We start from the raw sequence: 18,028 nt of genomic DNA on the forward strand, positions 1-18,028 counted from the left end.
ATGATCAGTTTCCAGTTGCATAATAATTTCTTTCCACACAACCAACAAAATCCATCGGCTGTTTCAAATGGCAACGGCACTGTGAACCTTGCGGAATTGACGTCAATGGTAACGCATCTCGAAGACCTTGTAATGCCATGCCGCGCTAACATGGAATCAAAGGGTGTTGTATTTCTTATATCCCTTCTGACAGTGGTGCGAGGTATATGTAAATGACAAGATCAGTACTGACATTTCTCCGTAACTCTTGCCATAATCTAATCGAAGTACGCAGGCCACACCCGGCAGTGTTGCACATCTTTCACCTTCGAAGAACAGACTTTAAGTAATTGAAGGGGGGCAATGCACTTTTCTTACTTTAGCTCCGATCCAGAGCGAATTCTTTTGCTAGCGATCAGCTACGCTTTTATTTCTTCAGATCTTCTTCTTCTTCTTCTTCTTCTGCGTTCGTGGGCTGAAGCTCCCACGTACACTCGTGTTTTGCACGAGTGGAATTTTACGTGTATGACCGTTTTTACCCCGCCATTTAGGCAGCCATACGCCGCTTTCGGAGGAAGCATGCTGGGTATGTTCGTGTTTCTATAACCCACCGAACTCTGACATGGATTACAGGATCTTTTTCGTGCGCACTTGGTCTTGTGCTTGCGTGTACACACGGGGGTGTTCGGACACCAAGGAGAGTCTGCACACAAAGTTGACTCTGAGAAATAAATCTCTCGCCGAACGTGGAGACGAACTCACGCTGACAGCGGCCAACTGAATACAAATCCAGCGCGCTACCGACTGAGCTACATCCCCGCCCATTTCTTCAGATCGAGTGAGTATAAAAGACAAATTCCGGAAATAACTCTGTTAGGTTTGTATGGGGTGTGGAGATTTGCTGTACTGTTTTTCACACAGAAACCCTGAGGCAAGCTACGCGTGACATTGCAGGCTTGCTTCCGTGTTTCTATGGTAACAAGGGAGTTGGATGAGTTAACGTACTTCTCAATGTTGATCTCACACGGCATACGCGCTTTGAACTTCGGATAAGGCGCTATGTAAATACCCGTTATTATTATTATATTATTATTGATCACTACGTGCAACTCTTTCATTACCCATATCATATACAATTTGACAGTTATTTCTGAACATCGTCTATTTGGGACACTCTTGACATGCAGGTTATTAACGACAAACTAATAAGGTCGTGGTGTCTGTTTAAAATAGAAAGAATTGTCAGTTACCGAAGACCAAGGACTGAAAACAACACCACAAACGTCAGTCACCTAGGACTTTCCGTTATTTCTTCTCGGCCAAGCTTGATGACTTCTCATTAATTTCAATGTGCAGCGAGGACGATGCCAAAATACTATGGCCCGTTGCATTGTCAAGTGCAGAACGTTCATGTCTTCAGCCATCCTGAACTCAGGTCAAAATGAGTTCGGCTCATTCTCTCCCTGACAGGATGCCTTGAGTTTCCTTGTCTGGCAAGGAAACCGATTTTATTTAACATATTCAGGATGAAAGTCGCTTGTTCATTTCAATGCTTGTTATTCTCTCAGGTGCCAGGAGAAAAGGTTCCGTACAACTCTCGCTTACTCCATTACACATGTCGTATGCATAAAGAGCGATTACTTCCCTTTGGTTATTTGATATATTTAGAGCTTTTTGTAATGTATTATTGATATAAGCAGATTCGCGATCGTCGATAATGAATTTTCATGGTGTTTTGTAATTTTTAAATTACAAAGGAATTGATATGTAAGACAATTTCAAGCGAGCTATTTTTCGCGGCTGTATTTTCTGTGCAAACAACTCTAAATATGGCAAACTAGATGAATACCCGCTTCGCCGGGTACGGCTGCGCCGGGAAAAAGTCGAGCCGAATACTCGGCTGCGCCGGGGACCCGGCTTTGCCGGGTGTACGCCGGCTTTGCCGGCGCACCGCACGAAGAAAGGGAGATAAACGCGCAAAACAATGGAGAAGAGTAGTGACCTTCTAAAAATAGTATAACGGGAATATGGATTGAGCGTTGTCGACAGTGACCTTCTAAAAATAGAAACGGCAATATGGATTGACGCCACACGGAGGAAGGGAGGTAAACGCTGAAAACACTGGAGAAGATAAGGAAGAGTTACTGGAAATGGATCCAGAGAAAAACCAAATTCGGTTCAGCGCTGCGCGCTGAGAGCACGTGTTGAAATATCTCATCGATGAGGTTGTGTCCGGGATGTAGCTGAATAATTATGGCCTCCAAATTTGAAAAAGATCGATCGAAAACTTTGACTTGGCATCGCGGACACACACACAGACAGACACAAGTCGTATATATATATATAGAAGTGTCACGTGATAATCAACCGTTTGGTTCGGCGTTCACTGGAGCAGACGATTTTTTCTGTAACCAGTTGACAGTGATTAAACCATATATTACGGTCTCCTTCCGGCAGCAGTCCCCAAATTTCGACTTGTTTTGACCTTAGAACGATGTCTTTATCATAACCGTAAAGAACAGAACGGAGATCACTGTCGAAGTCGGCCAATCTGCAATCATTTTCGTCTCGCGAACACTGATCTCAACTGTAGAACAGTGCCCACGAAAACCATATGGGAGATAACTCTGTATTTTTGTTTTGATAGATTCGCGTAGGACTGTAGCGTCCGGTCAGGGAGAAAATGAGCCGAACTCATTTTGACCTGAGTTCAGGATGGTCTTCAGCCGCAAATCACTCGCGGTTGAGATGCAAGTCTTGGTTTGAATCTCAGTTCATTTTTGGGCTGGCACAAAACTGTCCGCGTTTGGTTGAACTTTTCAAGCAGCGTAGAAACGTTTCATTGGCAAAAGGCCATTTGTTACACTTTGATTGAGTGGCGATGTTTTCTCTTGCCCCACTTGTTACAATTTTAAAGAGGCCGGGTCAACAATCGGTGCTTCGGGATGTTAGGGGACGCGAAGCGGAAATGTTCGAAGCACTGTCGGTTTCTTTTGATCAGTTTGATAGATTCTTTTAATGGTTTTTCCCTGAGAAAAGCCGCACCTGAATTCAAATGAACCCTCTGATACACACAGACACAAATACACACACACATACGCGCACGCGCGCACGAGCACACGCATACAAACTCTCTCTCTCTCTCTCTCTCTCTCTCTCTCTCGCTCTCTGTCTCCCTCTCTCTCCCTCTCTCTTTATCTCTCTAGATCTCTCCCTTTCTCTCGTTCTCTCCCTCTCTCACTCTCTCTCCCTCTCTCTCCCTCTCTTTCTCTCCCTCTCTCTCTCTTTCTCTCTCTCTCTCTCCCTCTCTCTCTCTCTCTCTCTCTTTTTCTCTCTCTCCCCCTCTCTCTCTTTATCTCTCTCTCCCTCTTTCTCTCTCTCTCCCTCTTTCTCTCTCTCTCCCTTTCTCTCTCTCTCCCTCTCTCTCCCTATGTTTCTTTCTCTCTCTCTCTCTCTCTTTCTCTCCCTCTCCCTCTCTTTCTCTCTCTTTCTCTCTCCCTCTCTATCCCTCTCTCTCTCTTTCTCTCTCTCCCTCTCTCCCCCCCCTCTCTCTCTCTCTCTCTTTCTAGCCCTCGAGCAGTCACCTAGTTTTGAAGCGGTGTCTAACGTAACATTGTGAACAAACATTCAGGAAATCGGGAATTGGCTTGGGAGTTACATATTCAACACACCTTGTTGCGAAACTATATGTCCGTTTAACAAAACACCTTAAAATGTGCGAGTGATATTACTGATCTTAAAGTACGACTAGTCATTTTCGAGTTCCGTGCTTTTCAATCTTGAAAAAGAAATAGTTGTTATGGATAAAATGCGATAAAAACCTAGTCCAATAGCAGAATTCTTCGACTCGAAGTCGGATGAGTTAACGTACTTCTCAATGTTGATCACTACGTGCAGATATAACCTTCATAGCACAGCCCTTTACGTGTAAACTAATGACTTTTAAGAAATTAATTCAACCATAACATGCCCACACATACATGCACACACACACGCACACACATACACACACACACACACACACACACACATTACATTATACCGCATTCACATCGTGTCCACTTCACATAAGCTTACAAGCTAAAAGCAATAACATAGTCAAAGATTGTTGGACAACAAAATTCAATGAATTTGATTGAAAAATGCGGTCGCCACAGTGTGCCCTCAACTTTTATTAACGGGCAAATATGATTTGGAGGGATAGTCTTTTCCCATGTAAAAGCCTGATGAGACCTTTGATAGTGAGCAAAATTGTTGTCACAAGAGTACTGTGCCTTTTAACTATGAGCGTTGAGAAAAAAGACAGTCCGCTATTGTCACGCCGACGTTGTTTGTTTAGCAGTTACAGTGCAATAAATGCCGGGCCAATTTTCGAAACAAATCGGCTAGCACCGGTTGTTTTACGATAATTTTGTATTCACGTTGCAGTTATTAGCCCTTCAACCTGCAAATCTCGTTAGGAATATTGACTCAGCGCCGTCACAAAGTAATCCCTACCGTGACAAACCTTGCCCCGGATTTTTTATTTTTTTATCTCCCCTCGTTTTGTTTTTTCCCGAAGAGAGAGAGAGAGAGAGAGAGAGAGAGAGAGAGAGAGAGAGAGAGAGAGAGAGCGAGAGAGAGAGAGAGAGAGAGAGAGAGAGCACCGAGAGAGAGAGAGAGAGAGAGAGAGAGAGAGAGAGAGAGAGAGAGAGAGAGAGAGAGAGAGAGAGTCCCGGATGAAATCGTTTATGGCCGTCCAGAGAAAATAGTGCGCAAATGTTTTGACTCGAGTCAGTCTAGTAAATGATTGCTTTATCGTAGACATTACTGCAGAAACGGTGTTTTTCCCTTATATCTTCTAATCAGCTCAGCAACGTCAAATGTCTGCAACAACAACAATACTAGCAAACATATAAAGAAGCAAACACCATTAAAATACAAACATTTTTAGAGTAAACATGGTCGCTAGCTATACTTATATTTTTGGATTCAGGAAATAAAAAAGAATACAACGCAATCATTTTTGAATCTCTGAATGACATTTAGATTTTCATTTGAATTTTGTTTTGTTTTGAATTTTAATGAAACAATTCAATAATAAATTTTCGAGATGAAATGTGATTCCGAGATTAAATTCTTTCTTTCTTTATTTGGTGTTTAACGTCGTTTTCAACCACGAAGGTGATATCGCGACGGCCGAGATTAAATGCAATTCCCAAGTCCGGACTTAGTCAAAGAATTGTTGCCCGACATTTTAGTCGATTCGATGAGAAAACGAGGTCGCCATAATTTTGCAAAAAGTCGAAGATATTGTCATCAAAGACTATCGAAAAAAAACCACACTGTAAACTTCATGAATATATACAAGTCGCGTAAGGCGAAAATACAACATTTAGTCAAGCTCAGTCGAACTCACAGAATGAAACTGAACGCATTGCATTTTTTTCCGCAAGACCGTACACTCGTAGCATCGTCTGTCCACCGCTCGTGGCAAAGGCAGTGAAATTAACAATCCAGAAAAGCGCGGTAGCGGTTGCGCTGAGGAGGATAGCACGCTTTTCTATATCTCTATTCTTTTTAACTTTCTGAACGTGTTTTTAATCCAAACATATCATATCTATATGTTTTTGGAATCAGGAACGGACAAGGAATAAGATGAAATTGTTTTTAAATCGATTTCGGAAATTTAATCTTAATAATAATTTTATATTTTTAATTTTCAGAGCTTGTTTTTAATCCGAATATAACATATTTATATATTTTTGTAATCAGAAAATGATGAAGAATAAAATAAACGTAATTTTGGATCGTTGTATAAACAAATAATTTTAATTACAATTTTCAGGTTTTTAATGACCAAAGTCATTAATTAATTTTTAAGCCTCCAAGCTGAAATGCAATACCAAAGTTCTGGCTTCGTCGAAGATTGCTTGGCCAAAATCTCAATCAATTTGGGCGGGGATATAGCTCAGTTGGTAGCGCGCTGGATTTGTATTCAGTTGGCCGCTGTCAGCGCGAGTTCGATCCCAGGTTCGGCGGAAATTTATTTCACAGAGTGAACTTTGTGTGCAGACTCTCTTCGGTGTCCGAACCACCCCCCGTGTATACTACATTGGGTGTGCACGTTAAAGATCCCACGATTGACAAAAGGGTCTTTCCTGGGAAAATTGCTTAGGCACAATTAATAATTGTCTACCAAGTACCATACCCGTGTGACTTGGAATAAGGCCGTGAAAGGTAAATATGCGCCGACATGGCTGCAATCTACTGGCCGTATAAAATTTCATCTCACACGGCATCACTGCACAGCGCCTAGAACTGTACCCACGGAATATGCGCGATATAAGCCTCATTGATTGATTGAAAAATGAGGGTGTGACAGTGCCGCCTCAACTTTTACAAAATGCCGCATATGACGTCATCAAAGACATTTATCGAAAAAAGGAAAAAAAGTCTGGGGTTATCCTACCCAGGAACTCTCATGAAAAATTTCATAAAGATCGGTCCAGTAGTTTAGTCTGAATCGCTCTACACACACAGACACACAGACACAGACACAGACACAGACACACACACACACACACACACACACACACACACACACACACACACATACACCACGACCCTCGTCTCGATTCCCCCTCCATGTTAACACATTTAGTCAAAACTTGACTAAATGTAAAAATGATGAAATATTGAGAAAGCCAAAACTAATGAACTGTTTTTGAAATCGTAACGTGGGAACGGGAAATTGATCGACGCCGACCACAAAAGAAAACGTACCTGCGGATGACCTCACGGGAAATTAAATTTGTTTCACTGCGTAGATACCCCAACGTACTCTCTTTAAAAAAAGGAAAATAAAAACTTGTAAGTTTCATTTTCTCAGCCTCAAAATTCTTAGTTACTGAAACCGCATTGCCCTTTCATTGTAATTCATGTGATTGACAGACTTCCGTGCGGTCCAAGTCCTTTACGGCTTGTATTTCCACTCTAAGTAAACGCTTAATTACGTCCAGCCCACGTTAAATGAAATGCGCAATTACTGAGGAGGAAATTGAGAAATAACATCAGGAAATCAGCTGGAGCACAAGATTGCCTTTGTAAAGAGATTCGCCTCATCGATCAATGCCTCACGCTTCTTTTTTCACGTGCTGCACGAAACCCGGTGTAACGATGTCAGACCTTTTTCACTTAAATTTTGGCGCATGCGCTGTGAAGTTTATTGTCAGATCTACCGGAACTAGGGGGCAAAAGGAAAAATCGACAACGAGGCTTGGTGCAAAGTCAAGTGCGGAGACGACGAGGCAAACTGTTGTGTTAAGTTTGCAACTGCAAGTGCAACAGTGGAATGAAGAAAGAGAAATACGGTGGACAGAATTTGTCATTGTATGGCTTTCCGATGGGTGCAAGTGCGAAGGCGTAACAGCGAAGGACGCGATGGGTGCAAGCAATCCGACGACAGGGGTTTGTCGTGCCATTGAAAAGTCTGCTTGAGTCACTTCGTGTCTGGCAATGGCACGGCTATCAGCGATGCCAACTACGTTGACTTCGTACCCACCCTTAATCTTGGATTTCCCCCTCCCCACTCTCTAACTCTCTCTCTCTCTCTCGCATGATACCGTATATACATACACGGATGTTTTTCTGTGTGTGAGTTTGTGTGTACGATACCGTGTGTACGTATGCGTTTGTGCGTGTGTGTGCGTGTGTATGTGTGCGGTGTGTGTGTGTGTGTGTGTGTGTGTGTGTGTAATGAAGAGAGAGAGAGAGAGAGAGAGAGAGAGAGAGAGAGAGAGAGAGAGAGAGAGAGAGAGAGAGAGCGGTAATTGAATTTGGCTTTTACCGAATGAAAACTATTGTCAAAAACAGTGCATTAAGAATTAAAACCAACCAACCATGAAATAAAAAGCACCCTCCATCCCTTTTAACTGTCTCTCTCTTCTGCTTTCTCGCGCTTTTTCTGTCTGTCAATCCCCCCCTCTCTCTCTCCCCCTCTCATTTCATAAAAGAATTTGGGAGAGAAGAAAAGGTTTCAATATCCTCGGTTATACCTTGTGTCAATATTTCCATTTACAAATATATGCAATAACACTGTCTTACAATTAGTAAAAAACAAAGCCCTTTTTTTCTAAAAAGATCAAAATCCGAAAGAAACAACTGAAAATCATACAGAGACTTTCTTCCGAAAATTACAAATCTCTGGCAAATTGAAAGGAACAACAAAATATTCCTTCAGAGAGAGCGCGAGAGAGAGAGAGAGAGAGAGAGAGAGAGAGAGAGAGAGAGAGAGAGAGAGATAACTCAGAACTCAGAATGGTTTATTATTAAGGCCAGAGAGAGAGAGAGAGAGAGAGAGAGAGAGAGAGAGAGAGAGAGAGAGAGAGAGACAGAGTGAGTGAGCGAGCGAGTGAGCAAGAGAGAGATAGAGTCACACACACACACACACACACACACATACACACACACACACACACTGAAACAGACAGACACACGCACATACATACACTGACATACATATACACACACAAACCACGAGTGAGAGCGAGAGACTGAAAAAATGAGAAAGAGAGAGTCGTCAGTAAGTAGTGGTATTGACACGTAGCGATAATGACACGTCGCGCTAAAAGATGTAGTGCTGTCGACACGTAGTCAGTGATAATGAACGAATGATAGCGACTCATCGACAAATTATTTGTAGCACTAATCAACGTAGCGATAGCGGCACATAGCACAAATGACACGTAGGACAAATGACACTCAGCACAAATGACACGTAGCGCTAGCGATACGCACCCTCGCTTATGCAGGGGAAGTTCGCCAAGTCTTTCGTCCATATACCACCAATAGCCGTTTCAAACCATACCTTCGTGCATGTCCTTGACTTTTTGTTCATGATTTTGAACAAGATAATCCGTTTTCTTGCAGAATTTCTCAAAGTAATCCTCTGGCAAAGTAATCTTCGAGCATCGAAAGTGAAAGAGGTATTTCAGGCCAGGCACCTATTGCCCCCTAGTTCCGGTTATCAGAGAGAGGCTGCCGTGCCCTAAAATCTGATTGGTCGAAACGCTGGGGGAAAAGGTTATACGAAAAAGGTCTCAGGTGCCAGAGTTATGCCCCGCGTTTCGCGGACAAACTAAAAACACGTAGTCGACCAGGTAAAACCACGATCGCAGCGAATCCACATCGGAGTCAGTGATACTTATATCAGATACTAGATGATTACCCGCTTCGCCGCCGGTACCGGCTTCGCCGGGAAGAAGTAAAGCCGAATACCAGGCTGCGCCTCGGACCCGGCTTTGCCGGGTGTACACCGGCGAACGAAGGAAAGGAGATAAACGAGCAAAACACTGGAGACCTTCTAAAAATAGTAACGTGCAGTGACCTTCTAAAAATAGTAACGTAGTAACGGGAATATGGATTGACGCCACACGGAGGAACGGGGAGATAATCGCGGCTGAAAACACTGGAGAAGATTTGCGCTGCGCGCTGAGAGCACGTGTTGAAATATCTCATCGATGAGGTTGTGTCCGGGGTGTAGCTGAATACGGTGTCCAAATTTGAAAAAGATCCACCGAGAACTTTGGCCGTGCATCGCGAACAGACAGACAGACAGACAGACAGACAGACAGACACTAGTCGTATATATATATAGATATCGGGGTACAGCACTTCGATTATGTGCTTTCAAAAGACATACACGCGCACCATCTTTACAATTGTAACAGGCTATCAGATTCAGGCCTATATCGCGCATGATCCTATATTGGGCCACCCTCTCTTTACACTCTTCGAAACAAATTAAGGTTGTCCTTGATTTCTGTCTGGACACATGTTTTCCGCTTCCGACAAGATAACAAAGACCTACCTCCGGCCATTTTATCCGTTTTTCTGCCTGTATTCTAAGTCTCATTCGGAATACAGCAAAAAAAACAACCCAAAAAACACACAAAAAACCGAGCGCATTCATTTCGTCAGTATAATGCAATATTTTTTCTACTTTGCCCACCTGTCATTTATATGCATTTCTGGAGCTAACTGTCACGTGATTGGTCCTGTACTGTACTGACCGGACACTCCATAGTCTCAATATCGGGCAGAATGATGCTACTACAGTAGATATTAACAATAACTTATAGAATTCCCGTGTTCAAATATATTAGGGGACAGATCCTTGTATTGACGATCATACGTGGCAAACATCGTAAGATTTTATTGTTGCGTATTCTAAATTTCGATTTTTTTCGAACAAAAAAAGATGGTTGGTTTTCTTGTCCCTTCAACCTAGTTGGCTATTTGGAAGAACAACAATAAACAAGTCGCGTAAGGCGAAAATACAATATTTAGTCAAGTAGCTGTCGAACTCACAGAATGAAACTGAACGCAATGCCACTTTTCAGCAAGACCGTATACTCGTAGCATCGTCAGTCCACCGCTCATGGCAAAGGCAGTGAAATTGACAAGAAGAGGGGGGGTAGTAGTTGCGCTAAGAAGGATAGCACGCCTTTCTGTACCTCTCTTTGTTTTAACTTTCTGAGCGTGTTTTTAATCCAAACATATCATATCTATATGTTTTTGGAATCAGGAACCGACAAGGAATAAGATGAAAGTGTTTTTAAATTGATTTGGACAATTTAATTTTGATAATAATTTTTATATATTTAATTTTCAGAGCTTGTTTTTAATCCGAATATAACATATTTATATGTTTTTGAAATCAGCAAATGATGGAGAATAAGATAAATGTAAATTTGGATCGTTTTATAAATTTTTATTTTTTTTTTACAATTTTTCCGATTTTTAATGACCAAAGTCATTAATTAATTTTTAAGCCACCAAGCTGAAATGCAATACCGAACCCCGGGCTTCGTCGAAGAATACTTGACCAAAATTTGAACCAATTTGGTTGAAAAATGAGGGCGTGACAGTGCCGCCTCAACTTTCACGAAAAGCCGGATATGACGTCATCAAAGACATTTATCAAAAAAATGAAAAAAACGTTCGGGGATTTCATACCCAGGAACTCTCATGTCAAATTTAATAAAGATCGGTCCAGTAGTTTAGTCTGAATCGCTCTACACACACACACAGACACACACACACGCACGCACATACACCACGACCCTCGTTTCGATTCCCCCTCGATGTTAAAATATTTAGTCAAAACTTGACTAAATATAAAAAAAAATAATTAGTGTTTAGAAGTGCGGAGTGCACATGGAGTCATCGAGTACGAAACTGTGGTTTTCTTTATGCGATATGACCCAATTTACTGTGTTATTATTCGTTTTATTGTATTTGACCAGGCAACAAAATCTGTTTGAGTACACCCATTATTAGGCAATACGTTGTATCAGTGTATTGTATTGTGTTGTGTTGTGTTGTGGTGTGATGTGGTGTGGTGTGGTATTGTATTGTATTGTAGGCTATTGTATTGAGTTGGTAGTCATCCATCCCCATCTCACGGTCAGTCGTGGTCCCAGTTCTTTTTTGTGTGTGTGAGTTGTTTGTGTGTGTGTGTGTGTGCGGTTTGCGTGCGTGCGTGCGTGCGTATTTTTAGGCCGAGTTTGCCATGCATTGGTTTCATCAAATCATTTTAGCTTTAATTCTCTTGGGTGTGAGCGACTTAAGTTTAGGCCGTTCTACCACAGTGTTTTTGTTTAACATTTGTCCTGCTATGCTATACACAGGGGCGGACGAGGGGAGTACACAGGGTGCACGTGCACCCCCCCTCCAGCAAAAAAAAAATAAAAAAATTGGAAAGCTGATTCTATGACCATTTATAAGTTCAAATGGCACCAGATGGCACCATTTTGCTTCTTTGAGCCACAATTTTTTTCCGGGGGGGCATGCCCCCGGACCCCCCAAGCAAATTCGGGCGCTTCGCGCCCATCACATTCACTTTCGATTCAAAGTGCACCCCCCCTTACAAAGCAACTGATCCGCCCCTGCTAATGACGAGGATGCTAGAGCTGCTACTACTAATTATGATGGGGATGCTAGTGCTGCTACTATTAATGGGGATGCTAGTGTTGCTACTAATGACGAGGATGTTAGTGCTGCTACTAATAATGGGGATGCTAGTGCTGCTACTCAGTAATGACGAGGATGCTAGTGCTGCCAGTCCTTGTGACGAGGATACTAGTGCTGCTACTAGTAATTATGACGGTGATGCTAGTGCTGCTACTATACTAATTATGACAGGGATGCTACTGCAGCTTCTAATGATGGGGATACTAGTGCAGCTTCTAATGATGGGGATGCTAGTGCAGCTTCTAATGATGGGGATGGTAGTGCTGCTTCTAATGGTGGGGATGGTAGTGCTGCTTCTAATGGTGGGGATGGTAGTGCTGCTTCTAATGGTGGGGATGGTAGTGCCGCTTCTAACGGTGGGGATGGTAGTGCGGCTTTTAATATTGGGGATGGTAGTGCTGCTTCTAATATTGGGGATGGTAGTGCTGCTTCTAATGGTGGGGATGGTAGTGCTGCTTCAAATGGTGGGGATGGTAGTGCCGCTTCTAATGGTGGGGATGGTAGTGCTGCTTCTAATGGTGGGGATGGTAGTGCCGCTTCTAATGGTGGGGATGGTAGTGCGGCTTCTAATATTGGGGATGGTAGTGCTGCTTCTAATGGTGGGGATGGTAGTGCTGCTTCAAATGGTGGGGATGGTAATGCTGCTTCAAATGGTGGGGATGGTAGTGCCGCTTCTAATGGTGGGGATGGTAGTGCTGCTTCTAATGGTGGGGATGGTAGTGCTGCTTCAAATGGTGGGGATGGTAGTGCCGCTTCTAATGGTGGGGATGGTAGTGCTGCTTCTAATGGTGGGGATGGTAGTGCCGCTTCTAATGGTGGGGATGGTAGTGCTGCTTCTAATGGTGGGGATGGTAGTGCCGCTTCTAATGGTGCGGATGGTAGTGCCGCTTCTAATGGTGGGGATGGTAGTGCCGCTTCTAATGGTGGGGATGGTAGTGCTGCTTCTAATGGTGTGGATGGTAGTGCTGCTTCAAATGGTGGGGATGGTAGTGCCGCTTCTAATGGTGGGGATGGTAGTGCTGCTTCTAATATTGGGGATGGTAGTGCTGCTTCTAATGGTGGGGATGGTAGTGCTGCTTCAAATGGTGGGGATGGTAGTGCTGCTTCAAATGGTGGGGATGGTAGTGCCGCTTCTAATGGTGGGGATGGTAGTGCTGCTTCTAATGGTGGGGATGGTAGTGCTGCTTCAAATGGTGGGGATGGTAGTGCCGCTTCTAATGGTGGGGATGGTAGTGCTGCTTCAAATGGTGGGGATGGTAGTGCCGCTTCAAATGGTGGGGATGGTAGTGCTGCTTCAAATGATGGGGATGGTAGTGCCGCTTCTAATGGTGGGGATGGTAGTGCTGCTAGTCTAATGGTGTGGATGGTAGTGCTGCTTCTAATGGTGGGGATGGTTGTGCAGGTTCTCATGGTGGGGATGGTAGTGCTGCTTCTAATGGTGGGGATGGTAGTGCTGCTTCTAATGGTGGGGATGGTAGTGCTGCTTCTAATGGTGGGGATGGTTGTGCAGGTTCTTATGGTGGGGATGGTAGTGCAGGTTCTCATGGTGGGGATGGTAGTGCTGCTTCTAATGGTGGGGATGATAGTGCTGCTACTAATTATGAGGACGCTAGTGCAGCTTCTAATCATATGGGTGGGGATGGTAGTGCCGCTGCTACTCAGTAATTATGAGGACGCTAGTGCTACTACTACTTATGATGGGGATGATAGTGCAGCTTCTAATGGTGGGGATGGTAGTGCAGCTTTTAATGGTGGGAATGATAGTGCTGCTTCTAATGATGGGGATGGTAGCCGTGCTGCTACTACTTATGAGGACGCTAGTGCTACTACTACTAATTATGATAGGGATGCTAGTGCTGCATCTATTGGTGGGGATGGTAGTTGGCTGCTTCTAATGGTGGGGATGATAGTGCTGCTACTAATTATGAGGACGCTAGTGCTACTTCTAATTATGATGGGGATGCTAGTCAGTGCTGCATCTAATGGTGGGGATAGTAGTGCTGCTTCTAATTATGGGGATGGTAGTGCTGCTTCTAATGATGAGGATGGTAGTGCTGCTTCTAATGGTGGGGATGGTAGTGCTGCTTCTAATGATGGGGATGGTAGTGCTGCTTCTAATGATGGGGATGGTAGTGCTGCTTCTAATGATGGGGATGGTAGTGCTGCTTTTAATGGTGGGGATGATAGTGCTGCTTTTAATGGTGGGGATGGTAGTGCTACTTCTAATGGTGGGGATGGTAGTGCTGCTTCTATTGGTGGGGATGGTAGTGCTGCTTCTAATGGTGGGGATGGTAGTGCTGCTTCTAATCAGGGATGGTAGTGCAGCTTCTAATGATGGGGATGGTAGTGCTGCTTCTAATGGTGGGGATGATAGTGTTGCTTCTAATGGTGATTGATGGTAGTGCTGCTTTTAATGGGGGGGGGGGGGGGAATGGTAGTGCTGCTTTTATTGGGGGGGAATGGTAGTGCAGCTCTAATGGTTGGGATGGTAGTGCTGCTTCTAATGGTGGGGATGGTAGTGCTGCTACTAATTATGAGGACGCTAGTGCAGCTTTTAATGGTGGGGATGGTAGTGCTGCTACTAATTATGAGGACGCTAGTGCTACTAATTATGATGGGGATGATAGTGCAGCTTCTAATGGTGGGGATGATAGTGCAGCTTCTAATGATGGGGATGATAGTGCTGCTACTAATTATGATGGGGACGCTAGTGCTGCTACTCAGTAATGATGGGGATGGTAGTGTTACTTCTAATGATGGGGATGGTAGTGCTGCTTCTAATGATGGGGATGGTAGTGCTGCTTTTAATGGTGGGGATGATAGTGCTGCTTTTAATGGTGGGGATGGTAGTGCTACTTCTAATGGTGGGGATGGTAGTGCTGCTTCTATTGGTGGGGATGGTAGTGCTGCTTCTAATGGTGGGGATGGTAGTGCTGCTTCTAATCAGGGATGGTAGTGCAGCTTCTAATGATGGGGATGGTAGTGCTGCTTCTAATGGTGGGGATGGTAGTGCAGCTTCTAATGGTGGGGATGGTAGTGCAACTTCTAATGGTGGAGATGGTAGTGCTGCTTCAGCAAGGTTTTCTGATGGCTGCTTTCGCATGCGATGTAGCCTCACCAGTAGGTCTTACACACACACTACACAACAGAGAGAGAGAGAGAGAGAGAGAGAGAGAGAGAGAGAGAGAGAGAGAGAGAGAGAGAGAATTGCACGTCACAATATAATAGTTCTTAGTTTTCTCTCGAACGGACACAAAAGAAACCGAGGCCACAATGATCTTATAACGTATTTCTTTTATTCACGGAAGTTCACAGAAAATGAAATAGCTGAATACTGCGACAAATATCACTTTCGTCCCGGCAATCTCCATGGAAACATAAATCTTACTTGCATACATTGACTGACCGTGCCTAGGTCATCAAGTAGTCACTTCGAGCGTGCACGCACTCACACACTACACGTGCGCACTTTTCCATCGGATTAACAATCGGTGTTTTCTGTTGTTTTTGTTTCATTAATTACGCGAGACTTAGTTTATACAGTAGTTGTCACACCCACACCAACACCCACACTCTCTGGATCCCAAACAATCTGTTTCTGACTATGTACATTATTTTCAGACGTCATCGCCGAGACTGAACTGGCAAGTGACAACCACCGAGTGGCACCAAATCTTCCGGGGCACTGCTCTTCGGGGAGATACCGACTTCGGTGACCAATACTAGAGGCCGACAAATCTTGACTTGGACTGCCTTTCACTTTCACATCAGTTATCAAGAATCCATGGCACAATAGTCTCCAGTCCAACCGAGCTCTTCTGGTCGCTGTAAATCCGGTCAAGCTTCTTGGTCTGCAACTCCCAACTGCTCAAAGGCTTGGAAATAAGCCCCGCCGGCTGTACTTGCTGCCATACCACCAAAACTGCATTATCCGCCTCAACCCCCCCCCCTTTTTTTTAATTAAAAAAAAGATACACAACAGATTTTATTCCACAATTGACTTACCTGTCACTGACGGACCTATTGATAAGTACAAACCTGAGCTGGATGCAAATTCCCAAATTGTTGATGCCAGGCAAACTCGTCACCGCGTCTTCTTCCGTCTTCTTTCAAGCATTTCACAAGTAGCCTAAATTTGCTGAACACTTTGGACTATGCGTAAAAGAAAGATTATATATCAATAAAAACTAAAATAAAAATAAAATATATCAATAAAAAAAATACATAAATAAAAACATAAAAAAACCAAGATAGACTATTATGATACCGCAGAAACAGTGACACAAAAAAAAATCACGTCTCTCCTCTAAACGTGTTGTTTTGTCTATGCGTAACCTTGAGCAAAGCAACCAGAAGAACGTACTTCTACTGTAAAAACGTCATAGAAATCGTGATGTGCAAGACAAAAGTCAGATTAAAAAGAGTTGTTTTAAAAAGTTCTGGTTTGTAAAAGCAATATAGCTCTCTTAATAAAAAGTAATCTACTTCAAAATGTACATCTGGAACTTGCACTTAAATATACCTGAATGAATTCACCTCCGTAGTCTTCAACAAAAGAAAACGTGAAAGAAAAAATCTATTGTTTTCTTTTGACAGAAAACTCAACCTCAAATCCATCCACCTTGTCATTATTGCAACACCTGTTCGGTTAAAACAAGATTCAGCTATTCAAAAAACATAGCACAGATATATTTTACAATCAAAAATGGGTAAATACCAACTGCTGAAGTTGTGTGCACAAACCATTAGAAGTCTTATCTTGTTAACTTGAAAGACAACCAACACAAGTCACTGAAAACAATACATGAACAGAGAGGTGAAAGTCCTTTACCCCCCCCTTCGTAAAACACACATTCAAACGCAAGGAAAAATAAACATCGACAGCAACATTTCCCAGAAAAAAGGCTCTCCATTATTATGCATACTAGGTGTGTGACACTAGCAAGCGACCAGAGAGAGAGAAAGAGAGAGAGAGAGAGAAAAAAAGAGAGAGAGAGAGAGAGAGAGAGAGAGAGAAAAAAAGAGAGAGAGAACATTCTGACATGCCAGATCATGTAGTATCACAATCACTCTTTGTAAAAACTCTGTTGCTAGCTCAGACAAAATGTTGTGCAAAACCCTTGTCCTCATACAAAAAACCAACAACCCAGAGACAATATACACTGAACTTGTACGCGAAACCAAATCGCACGAAGCAACAATCCTTTGTGTTTTTCAGAAAGAACCGGCATAGCTACCAAACCAAGAGATACTCAATGTAAGGAATTTAAACACTTTAGAAACCTATCTCTGTTGAAGGCTTGCACGCGCACACACACACACACGTACACACATTCAATCTCTGTTGAAGGCATGGTCTTTGTGGGAACAGTCTTCAGGATCGTTTGGGATTAGAAAATAAAAGCACTTTAATTGCTATCATGTAGCTCAGCTCTTTGACAGAGTAATCGATCTTTAAATGACTTGCACCCCTTTGACCAGAGAGAATGCTTTTGGATTGTAATCTCCATGTAATCTTCTCTGCCTGCATCTTGCAAAAAAGGAGTGCCTCGTTAATTACAGGAGAGAAATGAATCAGTACAGATAGTGTATACCAAGGGCGGATCGGGGTTACACGGGTTACGTAACCCCCCCACCCCCCCAAAAAAGAGGTAATTTATTGGCTCAGGATGCACCAGATAGCTCTATTTTGCTTCTTTGGATAAAAAAATTTCTGGGGAGGCATGCCCCCGGACCCCCCTAGAGGCTTAGGCCGAAGGCGCCGTCAACTTGTATCTTCGCAGTCATTTTGTAACCCCCCCCCTCCCGTGGGATGAAAAGAATTCTTAATGGTTAGATCACTGCTTCATAATATTGAAGCTTAAAAAAACACTCACACCAGTTGTCAAAATTTGAAACTGTTGAATTATCAATGACTTATGCTGATGTGTCAAAGAAAATTTTCCATTTTTAATGGACAATAAGGCCCACACAAAAAATTGTCTGTTTACGGTGTCCCGACCGACCCTATTTTTTCGCGCAACCCTAGACCTTT

General features: G+C 43.2%; 1 protein-coding gene across 1 annotated transcript; it reads right to left on the reverse strand.

The window, feature by feature from the left end:
• Positions 1-12,121: 12,121 nt before the first annotated feature.
• Positions 12,122-15,097, reverse strand: LOC138970129 (hepatitis A virus cellular receptor 1-like). The gene is made up of 3 exons (XM_070342611.1): positions 14,715-15,097; positions 12,723-12,959; positions 12,122-12,368 (listed from the first exon to the last, which is right to left on the reverse strand). The coding sequence occupies exons 1-3, from the start codon at positions 15,095-15,097 to the stop codon at positions 12,122-12,124; spliced, it is 867 nt and encodes a 288-aa protein (XP_070198712.1).
• Positions 15,098-18,028: the final 2,931 nt, after the last annotated feature.

This window comes from Littorina saxatilis, linkage group LG7 (assembly GCF_037325665.1).
Source record: "Littorina saxatilis isolate snail1 linkage group LG7, US_GU_Lsax_2.0, whole genome shotgun sequence".
Classification (NCBI taxonomy): domain Eukaryota; kingdom Metazoa; phylum Mollusca; class Gastropoda; order Littorinimorpha; family Littorinidae; genus Littorina; species Littorina saxatilis.

What these genes read in the sequence shown, in the direction of transcription:
- LOC138970129 (XM_070342611.1), bottom strand. Translation starts at nt 15,097, where the DNA reads ATGCGAAAGCAGCCATCAGAAAACCTTGCTGAAGCAGCACTACCATCT. An exon ending in ACCATCCCCATCATTACTGA is followed by an intron (nt 12,960 to 14,714) that starts GTAGCAGCACTA and finishes CATTTGAAGCAG; the next exon opens with CACTACCATCCACACCATTA. An exon ending in ACTACCATCCCCACCATTTG is followed by an intron (nt 12,369 to 12,722) that starts AAGCAGCACTAC and finishes CAATATTAAAAG; the next exon opens with CCGCACTACCATCCCCACCG.